The sequence below is a fragment of the Epinephelus moara genome, chromosome 13 (assembly GCF_006386435.1).
Source record: "Epinephelus moara isolate mb chromosome 13, YSFRI_EMoa_1.0, whole genome shotgun sequence".
In the NCBI taxonomy this organism is placed as follows: domain Eukaryota; kingdom Metazoa; phylum Chordata; class Actinopteri; order Perciformes; family Serranidae; genus Epinephelus; species Epinephelus moara.
Window position 1 is genome coordinate 19,641,844 of NC_065518.1, and position 22,108 is coordinate 19,663,951.

At 41.1% G+C, this 22,108-nt stretch overlaps 1 protein-coding gene across 1 annotated transcript in view; it reads right to left on the reverse strand.

Moving 5' to 3' along the window:
- Positions 1-1,217: 1,217 nt before the first annotated feature.
- LOC126400035 (speckle-type POZ protein) overlaps positions 1,218-22,108 on the reverse strand; it is a 24,522-nt gene continuing 3,631 nt past the window's right edge. The window contains exons 2-10 of the mRNA XM_050060447.1: positions 12,226-12,429; positions 12,024-12,145; positions 10,423-10,574; positions 9,832-9,959; positions 9,573-9,750; positions 9,346-9,401; positions 6,407-6,529; positions 4,853-4,995; positions 1,218-2,957 (exon numbers count right to left, since the gene is read on the reverse strand). Of these exons, the coding sequence (XP_049916404.1) occupies positions 2,813-2,957; positions 4,853-4,995; positions 6,407-6,529; positions 9,346-9,401; positions 9,573-9,750; positions 9,832-9,959; positions 10,423-10,574; positions 12,024-12,145; positions 12,226-12,303 (1,125 nt within the window). The 5' untranslated portion in view covers positions 12,304-12,429 and the 3' untranslated portion in view covers positions 1,218-2,812. The remainder of the gene's footprint in view (positions 2,958-4,852; positions 4,996-6,406; positions 6,530-9,345; positions 9,402-9,572; positions 9,751-9,831; positions 9,960-10,422; positions 10,575-12,023; positions 12,146-12,225; positions 12,430-22,108) is intronic.

A 22,108-nucleotide genomic window follows, 5' to 3' on the forward strand; every position in this document is an offset into this window, starting at 1 on the left:
AGACATACTATAAAAAAGTCGTAGTATATGTCGTCAGAAATACCATAAAAAAGTCATTGTATAGTATGTCGTCAGAAATACCATAAAAAAGTCATAGAATAGTATGTCGTCAAAAATATTATTAAAAAGTCATTGTATAGTATGTCGTCAGAAATACCATAAAAAAGTTATAGAATAGTATGTCGTCAAAAATATTATTAAAAAGTCATAGTATAGTATGACATCAAAAATACCATAAAAGTAATAGTATAGTATGTCGTCAGACATACTATAAAAAAGTCGTAGTATGTCGTCAGAAATACCATAAAAAAGTCATAGTATAGTATGTCGTCAGAAATACCATTAAAAAGTCATAGTATAGTATGTCATCAAAAATATCATAGAAAAACCAGTTTTTTATGCCATCAGAAATATCATGAAAAAGTCATCGTACAGTATGTCGTCAAAAATATCCTAAAAAGTCATAGTATAATATGTCAGAAATACCAAAAAGAAGTCACAGTATAGTATGTCGTCAAAAATACAATAAAAAAAGTCATAGTATAGTATGTCGTCAGAAATATCATAAAAAGTCATAGTATAGTATGTCATCAAAGATACCATAAAAAAGTCATAGTATAGTGTGTCGTCAAAAATATCATAAAAACGTCATAGCATAATATGTCATGGTAAACTCAACAGGTCAGCCTACATTTGATGAATTAGTGATGTGTAATGACACCATTCCATGCTGTTGGAGGACCTCACCAGTTCGCTGTTGCAATTGCACTCATTCTTTGCTGTTCTCCTCACTGACAGGTCTAATGAGTGGTGGAGCAGGCTCAACTTTCAAAATGCAAATGATTGTTTAAGGACATTTCTACATCCATTCATAGGTACCTGTGGGAGTGGAAACAAGGCTTGTGGATGTGTGCCTCATTCACAATGACTGAGATATAAGATAGGTAAAAACAGAAGCAGGGGTACATGCATTTTTATAAATCTGGAGAAAAGAATACGTGTGCGCGCATTTCTTTGTGGTGCTTGCATGTGTTATAGTATTTGATATATTACTGGATTACTATCACTCACCAATTAATGTTTAAGTATAGCAATTTGTGTTATGTTTGGGATGAACATATGTTTTGTATGGAAAATCTTAATCTGTAAATCTGTCAAATAAATGTCGTGGAGTAAAAAACAAACGCACAATTCATAAAGAAATACCAGACAAAGTTTGCATTGCATTCAATACAAAATAGTTGTGGTTTAATCTTTCGGGAACAAAAAATGGCAACAACTAAGTGTCACTTCTCATAACCAGCAATATCTACAGGAAAGAAACAACAACGGTTCCTTCTATCAGTTACCATTTCCCACCAGGTTAAAATGATAACTTCAAATGTATTTCATGTGGTTTGCCTTGGTGTGCATTTTTTCACATTCTGTCTGTTCTGAACATTAAAACGTGTTCATTTCAGTTTCACTTCCCCTCAGTCTTCATGCCTGCAAAGAAAACCTCTGTCTGCATTTTATTTTCTCAATGTCAAGGTTGAAAATGCTTTTTTGTTTACACAGCTTCAAAAACACTAGTGTCTGTACAAATTCCTATGAAAAAAATAGAAATGACAGTTCTGAGGGGAACAAAAAAACAAATAAGAAATCCGTCATAAAAGAACATTAACATGCCTGATTGAACCCTCGTGTTTCTTTAAACCATTTCTTGACATTGTTCTTCCCTCCTGGTTAGTTTGTCCGTCGACACCTTGGATCTTATTTTCTCTCAAGGGCTACAATGACACACAAAATACAATTTCCCCAAGAATGACATCCAGTTGTGCGTTGCTATTTTCTGTATCCACTCTATACAGTTTTTTCCTCGGCTATTTAAAAAATGAAAACGGACGCAGATGAAGCAGAGTTCTATATGGGAGTACAGGTGTTGTTTCTGTCACTTGCTGATAAATCTTCTTAAAGGGTACTTGTTCTTGGTGGTCCAGCTGGGTCATTAGTCCATGAAGCTTGCTTCAATGTGTGCTTGCCTACAGTATTTCTACTTTACTGCTGGTAAGGGTTGACGAGGGGTGACCTGTGACTTTAGTGCAATGTTTTCCCAACTTTCTTTGGGAGAATTAATGATGATTTTGTCCCATATCTGCTTTTTTGACTAGCCCTTGGTTGTCTTTCTCAGGTGGGGGTGGCTTCTAGTTTGTAACTAACAGGCCCATTTCTTCTTCTTTAGTCCCTTACAGGCCCATGTGTCCGTTAGTTTGGGGGCTTCTCCAACCGCTCTGCTCCAAACACCACGAACAGAGCAGGACAGAGCCTCGTGATAAAATAGACAGTTAAAGACTTAATTTATCTGCACTTGTCCTTTCAGCCTCCAAATTTCCAGACAGTTGGCTCTTTTTGGGTTGTTGTGTCCAGTCCTTCCTCCCGAACGGATTCCAAAGTAGGAACTAACAGGATGTCGAGGGATTTAGCTTTCACACACGGAAAAGAGCACAATGTCAGACCTCACTAAGCCGGAGCCGAGGAGAAAAGGGGAGGGGTGCTGTGGGTTTTTTGTAAACAACAAACATCCACTTCACGAGCCCACCTGCCCCTCTCTTCCACCTCCTCTTCCTCCTCCTCCTTCTTCTTCCCTCCATCTTTAGAAGAGACTAAATACAGCAGGTTTGGATGGGGCAGAAGGGGGAGATTCAGGGGGGAGGCTGTAGGTAGTGTAGTAGGTAACAGCAAGGGGAGAGTTTGTCCCTGTGTGAGGGGGGGATCTGTGTCTTCGTATGTATATGCATGTGTGTGTGCGCGCATGAGTGTACAGGTCTTGCTGTTAGGATTGTTTGAGGCGCTTGCGTGGGGGGCCGAGGAAAGGGCACTGGGCTGAAGCCAGGGAGCGGTAAGCTTCGGCCACCAGGTGTGGATGAGACGCCACCATGGACTTCCAGCCTGCCGTCTCCATCACCTCTGCAGCGTGGCTGGAGGACAGAAACAGAGAACAGTAGTTTAGGGAAAAAGGTTTGTACAAGTAAAATTTTAGATATAATTGCTTTCTTGATTACTGTATTTGGACCTGAATATAACAGAATATTTCCTGGAAACCAGTAGGGGTTGTCTTATATTACAGGACTACACATTACATGTACACAAGACCAGACTCTCTTTTCGAATAGAAAGACTATCGGTGAACACCAGCTCCGACAGAGTGTTGCATTACAGGTTGTTTATAACCTTAATGCTGCTAGGCTAGCGAGCGTCTTTAAGTTCGTTGCTAGGGTTTCTACCGCCCTAATAGTGTCTCATTAGCCCAGTTTAACCTGCAGCAGCTTCTGGGGGCCTAAAATCAGGGCTGTCTTATATTCTGTCCAGTATAGTCATTAAATAACACGAGTATAAGGCGGTCAAGGACGTTTTTTAAGTTTTCCAAACGTTTTCAAAATCTGTTTTAAGGGTTTCCAAAACACTGACGCAGTGTGGATGCTAGGCGTAAACATAGCCATAGTTGTGCCTTTTTAAATGAAAACTTACTGCTGGCCCCTAATGGTCGACCAAACGTTATGGCTGGACCATGTGGGAATTTACTTTGAAAGGACAGACACAGGAAGAGGCCACGCTCAGCAGTCAGACAACAGGCTAGTTAATAACATGTTGGGCAGGAAATCCAAAGTGTGGGATCATTTTGAGAAGGTGAAGGATGAACCCAAGGTGATATGTAAACTCATCTTCATTGGTCGACAACAAACATGACGTATCATCTGAAACATGGAAGTAGCTACATGGCCATTAGCCACTTAGCACAATCATTACTGCTTTGCCGACAGCGTCATTAACAGGCGGCTCGCTCAGTGTGTGACGTGAACTTGTAGATAAAATATAGGCCTATATTAATGAAGGGTCATTAGAACGGTTTTGTATTTCTCTGTAATGTAGCACAGTGTTAACAATGTTACTGATACTATTCTTTCTCACACCTTCAACTCAAACCATTGTGTTGCCCCGCCCAAAATATATAATTTAATAATTGAATTTATATCGTAATCACGCGGGCGACTAGTCGACTAATGGCCCTAAATGACGACTATTGGTGGACTAGGAAAATTCTTAGTTGCAGGCAACCCTGAAATGCCATTTCAGTGGCACTTAGAGAAATTGTCTCTGATTGGCTCGTCTGGATGAACTATTTTTTCTTCTTAACCTGATATCAACATTTTGTAAAAAAAAAACAAAAAAAAACCTGATTTATCCCGGGATCTGTTCAGGGGGTTTTGACCACCATGTTGAACTCACGAATATAAGACAAAGAAAAGCCACAAATCCGACTAAAACACATACTACAGAATGTTTGGCATCTTAGCTTGAAAACTTACTTAAATGATTCATACATTATAATAAATTATGCTAGTTTTTTATGCCAGTCAATTAATCAATAAATTGACTGCTTCAGCTTTATAAATATAAGTGATAAATGGTGTGTAGTTAAAAGAGGGGAATAATCTGAGGGGACAGATATGAGCTGAACATGTTCAGACTTATTATCACACATTCATCTGAGTCAAAAGATGAGGTGACGGCAGACCTGGTGAGGAGTCAGGCTGCCCCAATCCTTCTGAAAGCTTCGGCGGGGTTTAATACTGTCATACAGACCACTCCATGAGGGGACATGTGAAATTAAATTATTAACTGTGACACCCAGAGATGAGGCGAGAGGGTGAGACTGAGTCCTGGTACCACCAGTAATGATGCCAAGAGAAAGAGGAGATGTAACAGACGGACACAACAACAGAGACAAAATGTTCAGCGGACTCTTGAAGATCTGGGAGTCTGTATAAAAGGTGCTGGAGACCTAATTATAAGTGATGACGTGTGAACTTACTAGTTGATGAAATCGACAGCCTGTGTTTTGAGCTGGTCGGCGCTGTGCAGGTCAGCCAGGATGAGGATCTCAGCAGCGTTTTCCACGGACAGACTCGTGCACAGCGCGTCCTCGCACATGACCTTCAGTCTCTCCAGAGCATACTGAAAGAGAGGGCACACATGGTGAGTACACTGTCTGTCTTCATCAGTATTCATGTGGGTCGCTGTGACAAGTTAGATGATATTTGCAAATATCATTTCAGCGTTTAAAATGACAGTGAAACATCTGTGGCCGTCCAGTATGAAACTGTGTGTCAAAGTCAGTCTCCCACTTGGTGTCAGAGAGTGAGATCAGTGTGAAATCATCAAACTGTTTCTTAAAATCCTGATGGCTCTCTGAGTTAATTGGCTTAGTGGATACTGTGCACTTAATCCATCTTATTACCTTTACCTGAGGGAATATCTCAAAGCTCACCATGCATGCTGCCAACAAAATATTATGCAACTCTCATCATATTAAATACAGCCAAGACGGCAATATTAACAGCTGCAGCAACTTATGGTGCTGTGCACAGTATTAAGCCCCGTTTCCACTGAGCAGTATGGTTCAGTTCAGTTCGGTGCACTTTTTTCCTGTTTCCATTGTGAAAAGTTGTGGATGGTACCAATGGAACCGTTCCGTACTGTCCCCATTTTTGGTCCCCCTCTGTTGGGGTACCTAGCACACAGATCTGGTACTAAAAGGTGGAGCTGTGAACACTGCAGTCTGTTGATTGGTCAGTGGCGGACAGTCACTCTGCTCAGGGCTGAGTTGTGGCTGGTTTTGAGGCTCATGTAACCACTGTTCATACCGTGGAGAGTTTAATTAGTAAACTGTAACTATAAAATGAAAGGATGTGTTGCTGCCTCACTGGACCGACTGCCGGCAACTTTTAAGGTGGAATGTTTACTTGTAATGTTACTCAGTGCATGAGTTGACGACGTGAATCAGTCAACACACCTTAAATTTCACTGTGACTTCACCATACCGAAAGTGCTAAATAACACAGATGTCAGTAATGCTCCATCACAAAACGATTCCCTGCTGATAACTCCTGAACTGCAGCTGTCCTGTAAAGAGGGCAGGTAGAATGAACTGACTAAAAGGCACCCTAGAAGGTACATTGTCAGTTGGTTTCAAACACTTTTACCATTCGCTTTAAGTTAAGTTTTTAATTCAATTAAATACAGTATACGCAGCGATTTGCACTCTGTGGCATTAGTTATTACTCTGGCACAGTCCAAATCCGCAGTGGGAGGCTGCCTGGACACTGCAGGGAGAAGGACTCGCCTTCCAGTCTGTTTTTGTCTTGTTTAGCTGATGGACATATTCAGGTGATGCAGTCGTAAATTAATTGTTGGCAGCCATGCTGAGAGCTCTGTCTTTTAACATAATAACAGCTCAACAGGCTGTACCTGCAGCAGTTGTGAAAGAAGGAACTGCAACATTCCGATCATGGACATTTGTGTCTCGGTTTCGGTCTTGGTTTCAGTCTTGGTTTCAGAACCACTGCTGGTTGTACTGTGATATTACCTTGTCAGCTGCTGCCAGTAAGTCATCAGCCATCTTGTCCAGGTTGGGAGCCTTGTCAGTGTAAATGAAGCACATCATCTCTTTGAAAACCTCCGGCTCCACATCGTTGATCTCCACGCGGTTCTGGCAGAAACAGACGAGGAGTAAGAGGGTTAGATTCAAACATTTCACCATGACGTGACTTTCAACTACAATATCTATGATACCTGCCAACTATCTAATCAGGTTTTTTAATGATGCCATATCATCACTATTATAGTCTTTCTTTTAATGCACAAATTGAAGGAACTGACGGTTTTACACTTGACTGAAATTTTATTTCATAAATATATATATTATATATTTTTATAATTTCATGTGACAAATAAATTGATTATTTATATTGCTGATATTCAGAAATGAGTAAATAACTTAAGATGGCTTAAAATGTTTCAGTACCATATGCAGTTTTATATTAGTGAATGTGAGAAAGTACATTTCATTATCTATGGGCCTGTAAATCTCTACAGTCTATTCATTCATTCTTTACGGTTCATCATGCTAGGTAGTTTCACTTGCTTAAGAATTTTTTTTCTTTTTCTACAGTAGGTGTGAGAGACTGACAGAGAACTCATAGCAACATGACCGACCTTCAGTGTGAATGATGTGATGAAGAAGAAAGTTAAACTACTTGATGAATTCTTCTGCTTTTAAAACATATGCAATATTTGTGCTGAATAATGCTGCAACAACTGGATTATGATAAAACAGGAGTTCCTATTAATTCTTGTGGTTCTGAATTAAGTTCTCTAGAGTTAAAGAGATAGCTCGAATAATCTGAAGTGGGGTTGTATGCTGTCCTTATCCATAGTCAGTGTATGACCTACAGAGGATAGCAGTTGGCGCTCCCCCAGTTTGGAGAAGCAGGCTGAAGTACTGACATGGAGGCTCAGTAATGTACTGCTGTGGAAGGGGGTAGCAGCAAAGCAAATTTCAGCCATCTTAAAAAAGTCACACCTAAAACATCAACATCAGTTTAAGTGTAGTCTCGTTCACCAGACCTTTCTCAAGAAAAGAAAGGTCTGGCTGCGCCGACTCTCACTTTAAGATTGGAGAAAAAAACGCCCCGGCTTTTTTTTATTTCTTTCAACCAATCACAATCGTTCTTGGCGGTGCCACAGCAACGGTGCACTTGAAAACTGCTACACAACCGGAGGTGGTAGGGCGGGACTTCAGCGGGTGGCTTGTTCCGCCCAATGAGAGGCTGATCTATGCAGCGAACTTCCGCCAACTCAGACTAGTTTAAATGTAACCTATATTTACAGTATTTTCATGGCCTTAACCTTGCTGTCAGACAGCCCTCTCTCACAGGGAACTGAATCCGTTAATACCCATCTATGCTCTCTTCAAAGTCAGACTCCTTTGAACAAAACAGTAATTTTACCTCACAGAACACAGAGGTTGCCCGTCTACCGTCTACCACTGCTTTGATCAGTCAGATTGTTTGTTATTGTGTGACTTTGATGAATCCAAGCTAACCCTTTCAGAACACCAAAGTCACACATTAAAAGAAGCTGCAGTAGTCCAATATTGCTCCGGTTCTGTGAGGGTAAAATTACTGTTTTTGTCAAAGGTGTCTGGAGCACAGATAACTGCTTCATTTCCCTGACAGAAAGAGCTGTCTGACTGCAAGGTAAAGCAGTGAAAATATTCTAAATAAGCATAAACTTAAACTGATATTGATTTTTTTAGGAGGCTAAAATATTATTTGCTTTTGGCCCCGTCCACAGCAGTACACTGTTTAGCTTCCATGTCAGACTCCAGCCTGCTTCTCTAAGGTGGAGGTGTGGCGACTGACATCTACTGCATGTAATACACTGACTGTGGGGATTCCGGCTTCCTCCCACAGTCCAAAGACATGCAGGCGAGATTTATCTGTGACTCTAAATTGCCCGTAGGTGAGAATGTGAGTGTGAATTGTTGTCTGTCTCTATGTATCAGCCCTGTGATAGTCTGGTGACCTGTTCAGGGTGCACCCCACCTCTCACCCAGTGTCAGCTGGGATAGGCTCCAGCAGCCCTGCGACCCCAAACAGGATAAGCTGTTACAGAAAATGAATGAATGAATGAATGAATGAATGAATGAATGGAAAAGTACCCCATAGAACCCCACTAAAAAAATCTAAACTATCCTTTAACACATTTAGAATTTATGACTTTCATGGTATTTCAACAAGTGATTAAATGTGATAAATGGTGGACATGGTGTTCTGTTCTCAATCTGTATGTACACACAACATTAATAAACTACTAATCGGCTACAACACTGTTTTACTTATAATTATATTCAGTGTAATGGATGTCTTAGATTCTAATTAGATTTTGTTCCATGTTTATAATGTATATCTAATCAGTAAGAGCACATTTGGACGAAGCCTGAGATCTCAACATTTCACTGTCTATGACTGCTTCATTGTAATTGTTGTGTACATGACAATAAAAGGTACAATCTGTTGTTACTTTTCACACAAAATAAACTCTACATTTGAAATATGTTGATGACTGGGTGGAACGGTGTAATCTTTAGAAAAGTTGGCAACACAAAATCTAAAATGGCCTTGCTTTGAACAAAAAAAAAAAACCACATCTGGGCAGCTTCTCCTGCTGTTTCATTTCTTACAGTCACATGTGCACAGATGAAAAAAAGCAATTCTCTGCTTCTGCGGCTTTGTCAGTGAAGGATGAATCCTGACCCCCAAGTACGGCAGGACAATTTCATTTCAGGTGCGCTATCATTCAGTTTCACCAAACAGCTCTGTGCTGCAGCTGTCTGACAGCGCACAATCCTTCACTCACTTTAAGTCCTCAACACAGCAGGGAAAGTCTGAGCAGATGAGCACCTGAGGAACAAAACAAATTTATTTCACGGAATAAAAAAAAGCATTGGGACCGTGGGCTCACCTTTTTGCTTTCCTCCATCTCGTGCTCAAACATGGCGCTGAATACGGGGGAACGTGCTGAAAACAGGGATACAGAGAGATGTTAGGCCAACAGCCAAAATGTTAATGTCTAAGTGTGTGATCAAGAAACAGCAAGAGGGAAAACTAATTATATTACATTTTTTAAACAGCAGGAACAAAAAACAGAACAAAGAAAATACATGAAGTGTGTGTGGCTCATGTCTGTACCTGCCAGGATGGCTTTATGGGCCTGAAACTCCTGCCCAGCCACACACAGGGAACAGTCCGTGAAGCGCGAGTTCTCCCACAGGCCCCCCAGCTCATCTGCTAGCCGACAGTCAGGCACCTTTACCATGTTCATGGTGTTCTGCCCAGATATGTTGACCGAGTCCTGCACCACACTCACCTGACGGAGAGACATTACATGAAATACTCCATAATGCTTTGTAAAGAGACAAGGTATAAACACAGGGACTGGGCAGTGTACCTCACAGAAGAGCGTGAGCTTGTCATCAGGTAGGAGACCGTTGGCCTCATCTAGGAGGAAATCTCTCCGGATGAACTTTTTAAAGCCCCAGTCTTTCCCCTGGACAAAGCGATAGGCCCTCTGGCTTTCTGCAGACAGCCGGGGACACAGAGAAGTCACAAAAAGGTAAGTCAAAGGAAAGGTGTCATTTTTCTAAAAAAAAAAAAAAAAAAAAGTACAAGCCTAAAACTGTGATCTCCACAGAGGGATATTACATCTAGAATATGACTCTTTTATGGCCTCTGCTGCAGTTAAAAGTTCAAGTCATTTTTTATTTAAACAGCGCAAATCATTACAAGTTATCTAACGACACTTCATACAGAGCAGGTCTCGACCAGACTCTTCTAACTTACAGAGACCCCACCATTCAAATGAATTCCTGCCAACAGCAAGCACTTATTATTTTCCTCTACTGTTCAACAGTGGCAAAGAAACACTTCCTTTAAACAAGCAGAAACCTCAAGCAGAACCAAAGCTCTATGGCTGGCAACCACCTGCCTCTGCTGTTTGGGTTGAGATAGATTGAGAGATGACGCTACCCAGCTGACTCACCCATGGCTTTGGTCTCCTCTCCCTTGGCATTGAGGATGGAGAATTTGAACTTGGCGCGAACCTCTGCCTTCGGACAGCTGACCAGCAGCAGGTAGAGAGACAGGTAGTCTTTGCTCTCTTCATCCAGGCCCTTAGGATTCACTCGCAAACACCTGGCGATGATGGAGGATGCAATAATTAAGAGCTTGTGTAAAAGAGATAAAAAGGTAGTAATGTATTAACTCATTATTACTGGTGTAAATCAGTCCTGACTGGATTATTCTGATCTGCCATGACGTGCACAAGTTACACACCCAAACTAAACTTCCTAGGAAGAGATTGATTTTAAGTGTTTTTCAAAAAATTAAAAATGGCGGAAAATCTATATAACAGGAAGTTATGGGTTCTTGAGGCAAATTCCTCATGAGGAGAGGCATCTCTGTGCAAAGTTTTGTGTCTCTACGACATACGGGGCATGAGATATGCCCATTCAAAGTTTGCAATTTCAATGGGTCGCTATAGCGCCCCCCTTTGGCCAATTGATGTAATATTGCTTCATTCGCATCCTCCCATGACCCTCTACCACTGTGCCAAATTTCACCTGGATTGACCAAGTTGGTGAGGAGAAAAACGTGGAACAGACACACAGACAGAGTTTTCATCATTATATAGTAAGATTTCAGGTAGCTGACATACATGAAGGGAGAGGAAGAATGCTGTACGTGGGTAAACAAAGCGTCACACATTGATACATATGAGGGCTATGCTACATCGACAGCTATAGAAAATAAATTTGCAGTTATGTTACACTACATGACTTTTCCAAAACTTTTAATGATTTTTACTAATTCCATGACTTTTCCAGGCCTGGAAAACCCAATTGTGAAATTCCATGACTTTTCCAGGTTTTCCAAGACTGCTGGAACCCTGAAAAATACAAATTTTTCCTCTTACCTGTAGTGCTATTTGTCAATCTAGATTGTTTTGGTGTGAGTTGCAGAGTGATGGAGATATCAGCCGTAGATGTCTGCCTTCTCTCCAATATAATGGAACTAGATGGCACTCAGCTTGTGGTGCTCAAAACACCAAAACATACATTAGAAAACTCAACGACAATGTCTCTTTCCAGAATCATGACCTGGTTACTCAAGACAATCCACAGATCTTGTTGTGAGCAGTTTCATGTAGGAACTATTTTCTTTCTACTGAACAACACTCGCCAACTGTATCACCACAAATAAGGAAACGTGAACTAGCTAACATTACAGCCGAGCCGAGGAGGACACCATTCATTTTTGCATCTCACAACTTCACAAGCACCAGCCTGTCATCAATGAGTCAAAGCGCGCTTCCTCCAGTGTGGTGATGCGGTTGATGGGTGTAGTTCAGCAGAGAGAAAATAGTTCCTTCATGAAACTGCTCACAACAAGGTCTGTGGATTATTTTGAGTAACCGGGTCATGATTTCTGGGAAGAGACATTGCTGTTGAGTTTTTATTTTCGAAGGACAGAATGCCTGTAATAACATTTGCCTCAACAGTCCACTTGTTGGACACTACAGTAAGACTATAAATACTGGATATCAGAATATGATGAAACAGAGCAGCTCTCTTGCCCACCCACCATTTCAGCTTGTCATTGGCCCCAGAAGAGAAGGTGGAGCTCTTGATGACCTCACCCATCTCCTCACGACAGAAGCTGAAGTTGTTGATGGTCCACATGTAAGAGAACTTCACCACTTTGATCTGACAAACGAAAAGACATTCAGTGAAGCTCAGACTATTTGATTTATTTGAGATTAAATGTAACACTGTCACTGGTTTACCTGTGTGTAACACCAGCTCTCGGCCACAGGCCCGCTGGACATTTCCGCAGGGGGAGGGGGACTCGGGACTCTTGACATTGCCAGCGTGACAGAAGGTGTCGGGGGCAAGAGGGTGAGGAGAAGGGATCCGTCACTTCCACTTGTCAGTGTTCAGTCCTGACGTCCATCTGCATCAGTACATGCCAGATGGAAGCAGTTTGCCCCCTAGAAAGAGACAATGTGAGTGTGATTAGTTGATCAGACCAGAATTTAAGTCCCATCTCCTTGAAACTCCTGTTTAGCCTGAAAGACATTTTTCTAACAGAGAGGCAGGCAATCACAGAAAACCATTTTCAGAACAGCTCATTGGGATGCAACACACAAGCACTGTACCTTTCATTAATCCAGTTAAGATTCAATATCATTTAATTCATGCAGCCACACTGCCTGCTACTGAGGTCTGTGGTGTTGTGGCTAGATGAATTGTCCCTGACCCATTGGGGGACAGCGGGAGATCGATGGCCCATGCCTGTTCTGAGATCAATAGCCGCTGCAATTGCAATTAAGTCTCAAAAATGAACTGTAAATAAACAAGCTGCCTCCGGGACAGCAGTGGGGGTTGGAGCCACTGGCCAAAACCAAGGTTCACAAATTACCTTCAAGTCACACACTCACAGGAAAGCTATGCAGACCTGTGATACACACTTTTCTCCTTCAAACTAACAAACTTAAACAGCATGTGTGTGTTTGTGTGTGTACTGTTAAGGTTATCCAGCCCTGACGCCTGGCTCTCCTTGACCATTTAATGCCACGAAATATTCACTGCACTGTAAAACTCTTGACTTTTCTCTTAGAGATGGTATGATGGAATCAATAAAAATAAACCTTGAAAACAACAACAGTACACAGCCTACAGTATTTTAGCTATTTATAAGTGGCAACAACAAACTGCACTGAACAACACAGAGCAACAAAACAACGTTAAAATCACAATGATTGAAGTATTCTGACATTTCAGTCTACTAGAACTCTCAGATCTCACACAAATGTGAAATCTATACATTAAAAGGACAAACTGGTGATATATGAATATATTCTGTATTTCTCTATAAGTCACGAAGACAACACACTGCCTGTGTGCCAAAACTGATGTATCTTGCTGCTCCGTGCTATAAACCTCTATTGATGTCCAAAAAATTACTTTAAACACATCACCAAGCCATACTGTTGCATTGGCTGCAATATTTAGGAGCCATTACGACATGCGCTGTCCTGCTAGTTTGAATATTCTCTGAGGAATCTGAGTTTACAAAGTACTTTGGCAGACAAAGCAAAAGCAAGAATAGGCGATGTAACAACAGGAAGCCAAGAATTTAGGTAAATAAAGGTAAAGTTAAGATTGCAGTGCATTAGGCACAGTCCAGACTTGCACAGATGTTTTTCCTCCTTCCTTTAAACAAAACAAAAAAAAACCTGTCCACACAAGCACTTCAAACAAATATCTGTCCAAATAAAAATGCAAAAACACAATTGAAGCACTATCAAGATCATGCAAAACCAACAGGCAGCACATAATCCCAACCCTAAAGCCAGGCAAAGAAGAAGATGCAGATGTTGGCCAATCTGAAGCCTGAAAAAGTTATTACCAGAAGGCTTCCTGGAGCCGTGACCTCTGTAGTGGAAGAGTAACTGTACACTTATGTGTAATCACGTAAAAAGTCCTGTTAGTGAGGTTAGACCCAGCACTATTTGGGCCACGTCCACCACTGCACAAAATGTTGCATCATTTGTGATGCCTAATAAAGGAGTTAACAGTGCACACTCTGACGTTACAAGCCAAGCGTGTGGACGAATGGCTGAAACACACAAAAACGTCTACGTGTGGGTAAGGCCTTAATACATCACTGATAACAGCCTCCACTAAATGCACTACTTCTCATGTTTGAGTTAAGTTTATTTAAAAACTATAACATCCATCTAATATAAAAATGTATCCCTTTTTAAAAAAAATTAAAACTAGATTTGTGACCTGTTGAGCACCAAAAACAAGCTAGGACCTTTGTAAGGTATTGAGAGATAAATCAACAAATTATTAGTTCTGGTCTCTTCATGGGATTTTTGGGTTACACTTTAAAAATACATATACATACAAATAATAGAGATGAAAATATCTAGTAATTCAGAGAAAGTAAGAGCGGAAATTCAAATGACTAAACATGAGAAATGACGGAGCAGCATGAACAAACACTTCCAGATTAGCCTTTCTTATCTCACTGCAAGATCGGTGTTTTTCACTCCTGTATAATACCAGTCCGTTTCTGTCTGGCTCCTCATACTGTTAATCTGTGGCCAATTCTTTTTCCACTGTTCAATATCTTTTTTTTTCTGTTTCACCACTTCTTTTCTATTTCACCGTTCCTCTAACCCTTCATCCGTCTCTACCTTCCTCTCACACCCAGAGCCTTCAATGTCTTCATCCATAAATTCAATTTGGGTCAGAGTGCAGCGTAACAGATTGTGACGGCTGGGAGCCGAGCTCTCTGCTCCTGATGATTACACTGAATGAAGGTGATACATTGACAGCGACGCTGCTTAGAGGCTGTGTGTGAATTGTAGCATCTGAACAGACTGCGAGCTGAAAAACACTTTACGACAGACTTAAACAGTTTTTAGTTCCAGTTCAGTTCTACCACAGACTTACAGCCTCCGCAGATCCTTTAAATAAAGTTTCATTTAACTGTGTAATTAAATACTGTATGCGTTTATAACATTACAAATGGCCTCAGTATTCTCAGGGTGTTTAGGGGACCACCGACAACTCAAAGCACTTAAACACTTCTTGTCACAAAGGCTTGGGCAGTATCATGATATTAGGGTATACCAGGGTATACAGAAGTCCCATCGATATGATTCTCAATATCGTCATTAAATACTTATTGTAAGTAGTGCACAGCAAGCGCCACCAGAGGTCAGTCTCCAATATCTACTAATAGATCAGGCAGCTGAGCTAAAAGTCGCTGCAACATCAAGTGGTGGAGGGATAACGCCTGAGTCATGCTGCCTTCGTGAGCAGCGTATGCGCGCCTTGGAACCTTGTTGTTTGTTTCTGTTGCATCTGAATATGAATATGAAGTGTGAGTTAATGAGGCAGTTAAGCCAGTCTCAGTTCCGTAACTGAAAGAAACGAGAATTTAAAAAGGTGTACAGTTGTGTTTCACTGTTTAATACGGAAAATAGATGTGAGAATATTACTTTTCTAAACATTTTGTGAGTCCTTTTTTGTATTTATTAGTTTGAAAAAGCTAAGAGAGCTTGCACAAGTAACAAACTTGTCAGCTGGGTTGGTTAGCGCTGCTCACTCTAAGGGCCTGTCCCATTTCCACTTGGTATTGAGTGTCCTCGTTTGCAAGATAACCCTTGATGAGGGAAGTGAGAAATATTAGGGTAGAGATCTTTCCCTAAGAAATGGGACACTACTTCACGCAAATCGGCGTGGTCGACGTGCAGGCATACGTCACGCATAGTAAAGCGACGCAATGAAAATTCCGGCTCCAGTGCTTATGTTGTGGTGTGTGCTATGTTTATTCTTCTCCGTCTGATGAATCAACAGCGAAGAAATGCTGAAAACAGGAGGCGCCTATGACATCTTCTAGTTCTGATTGATTTTGTTTGGGTAAGTCGATTTGTTTAATAAATATTTTGACGCTGTGTTCAACCGAGTTGCTGATGAGTTTATGCTAGCCCAACCATCTGTTGTTTGTATAGCCTACATTCCGATCGTACAGTAACAAATTGTTTTCCAAAACTTGCCAAAGTTGCTGATTTCGCAAAGTGTTCTGGGAAATGTCATCTTCCACTTCGTTTTAAGTGTGGGTCGGGGCTCCCTTGGAATCTAGGGTGGGTTTTAAGTGTTGGAGACCACTTCCACTACCTCAATTCTGTTTTGGGACACCACTCGCCTAAACGTGAACGCACACAACTAAGTGTAGGTTGGTATTTCTAGGGGAAGTGTGGGTATTGGGACAGGCCCAAACTGTCCATCATAGACTGAAATTTCAGGAAGTATGAAGGTATGAAAAATTAGATACCGCCCAAGCCTAATGTCACATTCACCCCCTCACACATGCATTCATACACTGATGGTGGAGGCTACCATACAAGGTGCCCCTTGCTCATCAGTTAAACATTCACAGGTACTCACACACTGATGGCACAGCCACCGGGAGCATTTTGGGTTTCATTATCTTGCCGACGGATACTTTGACATGCAGACTGGAGGAGCTGGGGATGACCCGCTGTACCTCCTGAGCCACAACCACCCAGTGGAAAGAAAAATTGGACGTACTCTCAATTCTGGTAACAATCCCATGATGCAATGTGTCACCTTTAATAGATGTAAAATGATAAATGTGGATACATGCTGTATAGTATCTTTATGTAGTATGAAACTGGAACATTTCTAAATTCTTCAACAATATTATCTAAACGGTAACAGTGTGGAATAATTGCCTGCACACTCTCCATCTCTCTACTCATCAGAACATCTTTATAGATGGGACAGGATGTTCATAGCATGAATACTCTGCTAAACACTCTGCTGGAACTTAAAGATATGACTAAGTCACAGCCAAAGTGGAGTTCAGTGGAGGAGGAAAAAGCTTGTTCTCGAGGCAAAAGGGGTTCATACTGGAAAAAGTATGAGTGTAATATGGATTCACGTATTATCTCAGCAAGTGAGATTACAATTACCGATGGCAGTGGCTGATGTTTTTCTGTTGTGTCACATCAATGTTGTGCAGGCTAAAAAGCAGGACTCGAAACTAACATCTTCCCATGGACTATCGAAAACATGCTGGGACAAACAGAGATCTTCTCCAAGACGCCTTCAGGACGAACGGATGCAATAAACTCACGTTCAACATGTCAGAGGACACACTATTGCTTTCCCGATAATGCCACATTGTGAACAACCAATCTGTGTTGAAAGGACTCGAGATATTTAGTTTAATGTGACCTCAAAGGACTGATTTGTTCAATCACTCAGTCAATTTTATTTATAAAGCCCAATATCACAAATAACAATTTGCCTCACAGGGCTTTACAGCATACAACATCCCTCCGTCCTTTGGACCCTCACAGCGGATAAGGAACCCCCCCCCCCCAAACAAAAAAACAATCTTTAACTGGGGGGAAAAAATGGTAGAAACCTAAGGCAGAAAAAACAATCTTTAACTGGGGGGAAAAAATGGTAGAAACCTAAGGCAGAGCAACTGAGGAGGAATCCCTCTTCCAGGACGGACAGACGTGCAATAGATGTCGTACAGTACAGATCAACATAATAAAATAACAGTAATCCGTATGATACAATGAGACCTAAAGAGAGACAGAGAGAGATGCAGTTGTGTTACCACTGCTCCCATTACATTACTACGTTGGATGAACACAAACCAGTCCACACAGGAAGCTTTGTTCAGCCTAGTTTCAAGGCTGTCTTTGAAAAATCCAATGAATGGAGAACCAACCAATCTTCTTGATTCTTCAACAGTGGCGACTGGTCAGACGGACTGAGACGAAGATAAAGGAAGGGGGTAGAGGGAAAGAAAATGAAAAGTAAAGTGAGAGAGAAGCCAAATGGAAAAACAGGTGGCGAATGAAAGATGGGCCACCGTCTGTGGAGCCATTCGAAGAGATAAATTGCCACAAAAAGTGGTTAGATGGAGACAAAAGAAAATCAAACAGAGGTATGAGAGAGAAATCAAATACAGATTCTGGGACAGGTATGAAGACACATGCTGAATTGAAAAGGTCCCTGCACACAACAGTTTCCTCCTGAACTACCCCATTGAGATGTGAACTAAACAGATTATAGGACAGGTAGTCCATTCATAGAGAAACAGCTGAACACATATCAGCTACAGATTGTAAAGTTACAATCCTTAAGATTCTCAGAAAACTAAATTTTGCTTCTACTCATGGTAGTCACTTTTTCTGCAACAGCCATTCCAAGTATTTACATTTTATTTAGATAAGTAAACAAAAATTTTTATTAGAAATTTGATTGTATTAATTAGCCTAGCAGCAAGCAGAGATTCCCTCTGCTCATATGAAGCCAGGATAAATCCCTGAAGGTTAAATCACACACAAGACTTAAAATGCTGTTCTTGTGGAGGCTTTACTGTCTTCACCATTTATTGTTTCTTATCTGTGAAATTAAAGTAAATAAAAGCTTTGTTTCTACTGAGGGAAATGGTTACAACTTCAAAAGATAGAAAGAGGTATACGTCGCCACAACGTGTAATTACATTTCTGGGGAGGTGCACTTCAGGCTACTGCACAGACTCTACGTCGACACAGAGCCTACGGCGTAGGTAAGTATAAATTCCACCTAATTACTATCTGCGTGGTCAAACCAGCTGCCGCTAGAATTGGAGTGCCCCATATTCTGACCTCTTAAATGCACTGAAACGGCTCAGGATATGTGACCACATCTGCTTTTCAAAATAAGTTGTCAACACAGAGAATTTACAAAACGCATATATGGAAATTACATAATTGGATTAGGAACAATAAAAATGTTAGATGTGTCCCTTATAAATTAAGAAATCCCACTAAAGTGCAAGAGAAATTATTTTACTCTTTGATTTTGGGTTGCTGGAGAAAAATCTTGACGTATAAATTTCAATTAAAGGACAACTCTGACTCCATACAGCCTCAAAATCAAGCATTTTTACTTAATTAAAGTCCCACATTTATGGACATTGAAACAGCTCCATTTCTAAATACCTGAGTTGTAAACATTGTCAACTTCAGCAACGTCACAGTAAACATCAGCAAACTTCAAAGCTAGATAGCCAAGTCTGTGACCCAGAAAACCTGACTGCAATTGTTTATCAAGAATGCTGCTTTAAAGACAATTGTCACTTCCTGTTTGTTGTTTTCCTGACAGCTTATCAGCCTTAATTTTTGCACAAAGGAGCAGCCATTGTGAGCTGTCAGATGAAGAGGCGCAGCAACATGCTGCACATCTCCAACTCAAAAGTGACCAAATCAACCAGAATAAAATGTTAAAGATTACAACTTAAAGTTTTACTCTACTCTACTCTACTAAACTCTCGAGTTTCCAAAAACAAAACACCAGCACAGGTCAAAGGCAGCGTGATTAATTCTAGTTGTCAGCTGAACCTTCACCAGACAATCCATACACTTATCACCAATACACATTGATTATCCCAATAATCTGAGCAAGGCTTTTTAAAATGTTACGGTCTGCGATCAAAATCCATCAAACAGCAGACGGCAAAACTATTTAACAAAAATCAATTCAAAATTTAAAAGATGGTAGAGGAGAGGAAACAATCTACAAGCTGTTCATCACAGTCGAGGTGGTATTTGTTACCACAATAACAGAGTTAGATATGTAGGTCCAAAAACAAAAATCCATATAATTAAAATGTGTGAATGTGTGGAGATATGATATATGAGGTGGCAGTTAAGATCACAATGCTTTTTTCCTGACATTTCACTCCCCCCACCGAAAAAAAAGGAGAATCAATCTCTGCTCTAAATTAAAGACTGGAGGTATGGAGGCATTTCAGACGGCAATTTCCAAGGGGGATGAAAAAATTGCAACCCTTGTCGAAGTGTCAGTGAACACAATGTCTATTTCCAAAGCTTTGGTCTTTGAGGACTGCAGTAAGCCACAGACAAACCTTAAATCTATAATTGGTACAGGGACCGGGGATCGATTGCACAGCGCGTGTTGGGCCTCTGTGGGAGCGATTTCATATTCTGCCCTTGGTCATGGTGCTTCTCCTTTCCTAAAAACTCAATCTCAGAGAGGTATGAACTATTGATTTTGCTACAGCGATCAGCTTGCCTCGCTCTCATCCCTGACTTTGTGCAGACCCACAATTACATTGAAGGGGATTTGAGCGGGCAAAAAAGCATTAGCAACCAGGCTTCACCTCCTGCCTGTACTTCCTCGCTAAAACCCTCCTTTCTCCGCCAGGCATGGGAGGTTAAAGGGAGGAGGGACCTCAATGCATATCTAATGTCTCCAGTCACCTGGTTCACACCATTACCAACAGTTACACTTGATGTGTTGACCTCTGAGGGCAGATGCTCCGGCAGGCTGCAAACACTGCATGTAGTCCAGTCATTAAAGCTTTAAAAAGGGGGTCTTAGGGGCATCTGAGGAGCAGTTGAACTGCACTGCTACTGTTTTTCAATTTGGTTAATTTGAGCTTTATTATGACTTAGTGATTTTGCTTTTCTTGGAAGTTGTAACAGGAAAGACAACTGATATTATGATTAATTAACCTACAAAAATGTTGTGATTTCCTTGAATTAAGGCTGGGTGATATGAAGAAAATCAAATACATATATGATATTTTTGACCATTACCTCAATATCAATATTGCAGTGATATTATAGGGTTGACTATTGTTGCTTTCACAAAATATTTACACAGTGATATTACAATAATTACAACTGGGGGTTACCCAATTGCCCTGGGCAAGTAAAAGGCCATGTTGGGCTAGCAACTCGCTTGCCGTAAGAAAAAATAAATAATTTTCAAAGAACTGATGATGGAAGTAGGTAGGTAGTAAAATATCTCGCTTCCTTCTTGTCTCCATTAAAGAAATGCACATTGCTCTTTCTTTGTCCCACACTAAAGAGCTTCTGGGCCTGCATTTTTGGAACCTTGTCCAAAATTTAAAAAAAAGAATTTGCAACCCTGCACTCTCATACCAGTGTTTGGGGTTCCAGAGAACCTTACTACTCTGACCTGCGGACAAGCCGATATAGTGACGTATGCGTCTCTATTAGCTTGTCGCAGAATTTTTCGAGAATGGAATTCTCCTAACCTCCCATCATCCTCTGCCTGGCTTCAAGACCTGGTGTTTTTTGTCAAACTTAAGAAGATACAATTCACTCTTAGTGTGCATTCACACCAGGATAGTCCGGGGGACTCGGTTCGATTGGGCGGGAAATGCCTAACAATTATAGAGTGGAAATCCAGACCCAAATCTAGAAAGATTTAGGGTCTGGCTATGAGTAATGCAAATGGCCCAACTCGAGGGGCGGCACCAAGCATGCATTTGAAAATATCACTTCATGCAATTGGATAACACTGCGACCAATCAGAACAATACACGGGGTGACGTATCCAGAGCTTAGCTACCAGCGGAGCTAACTGGTAGATTAGACTCTTGCCGTATCCGGTCGGCAAAACAGCAAAAACGTCCTTCTTGCAAAGGAAAGATTCGAGCGCTGTCTTCTGTTCCTCTTTTAGTGAAAAAGCCAAGTCTAACTCATTCATTGTAGCGGCCAAAGCCGTTTCAAACAACTGGTGTTCATCCGTAGCCATCTTGCAATGTTTACTGACTGATTCCGGACCTTGTCGTTGCAGCGCTTTCGTCATCTGTTTAGCTCGCCTCTGGCCCGCCTATATCAGATACACCAATGTGATTGGTGCAGCTTCTGGCCCGCCTATATCAGATACACCAATGTGATTGGTGCAGCTCGGCTTCAAGGGCATAGGTAATGAGCATCATTACTGATTGCCAGAGTGACTTGCTGAGCAAATTCAAATTGTGCTCTAGCGAGAACTCTGGATTTCCAGGGTATAACAATTATACACTTTAATTTGGTTCGATTCACTTTCACACTGCACTTTTTAAAGCAGACCAAACCATCTGGACAACGTCACACAGTTACAACAGCTGCTCGTTTGGGGGCGGTATTGCCCAAAACAACCACTGCCCAGGAAGAAAAAAAAACATTAGGAAAAGGAAAATCTGGCTCATCGATTGGCCAGGACCAATCGATGACCAATCAGGTGTTCAAACCTAATTGTTTTTTCACAAGAAGCTGCCCAGTATGAGCTTTTTTTTTTTTTTTT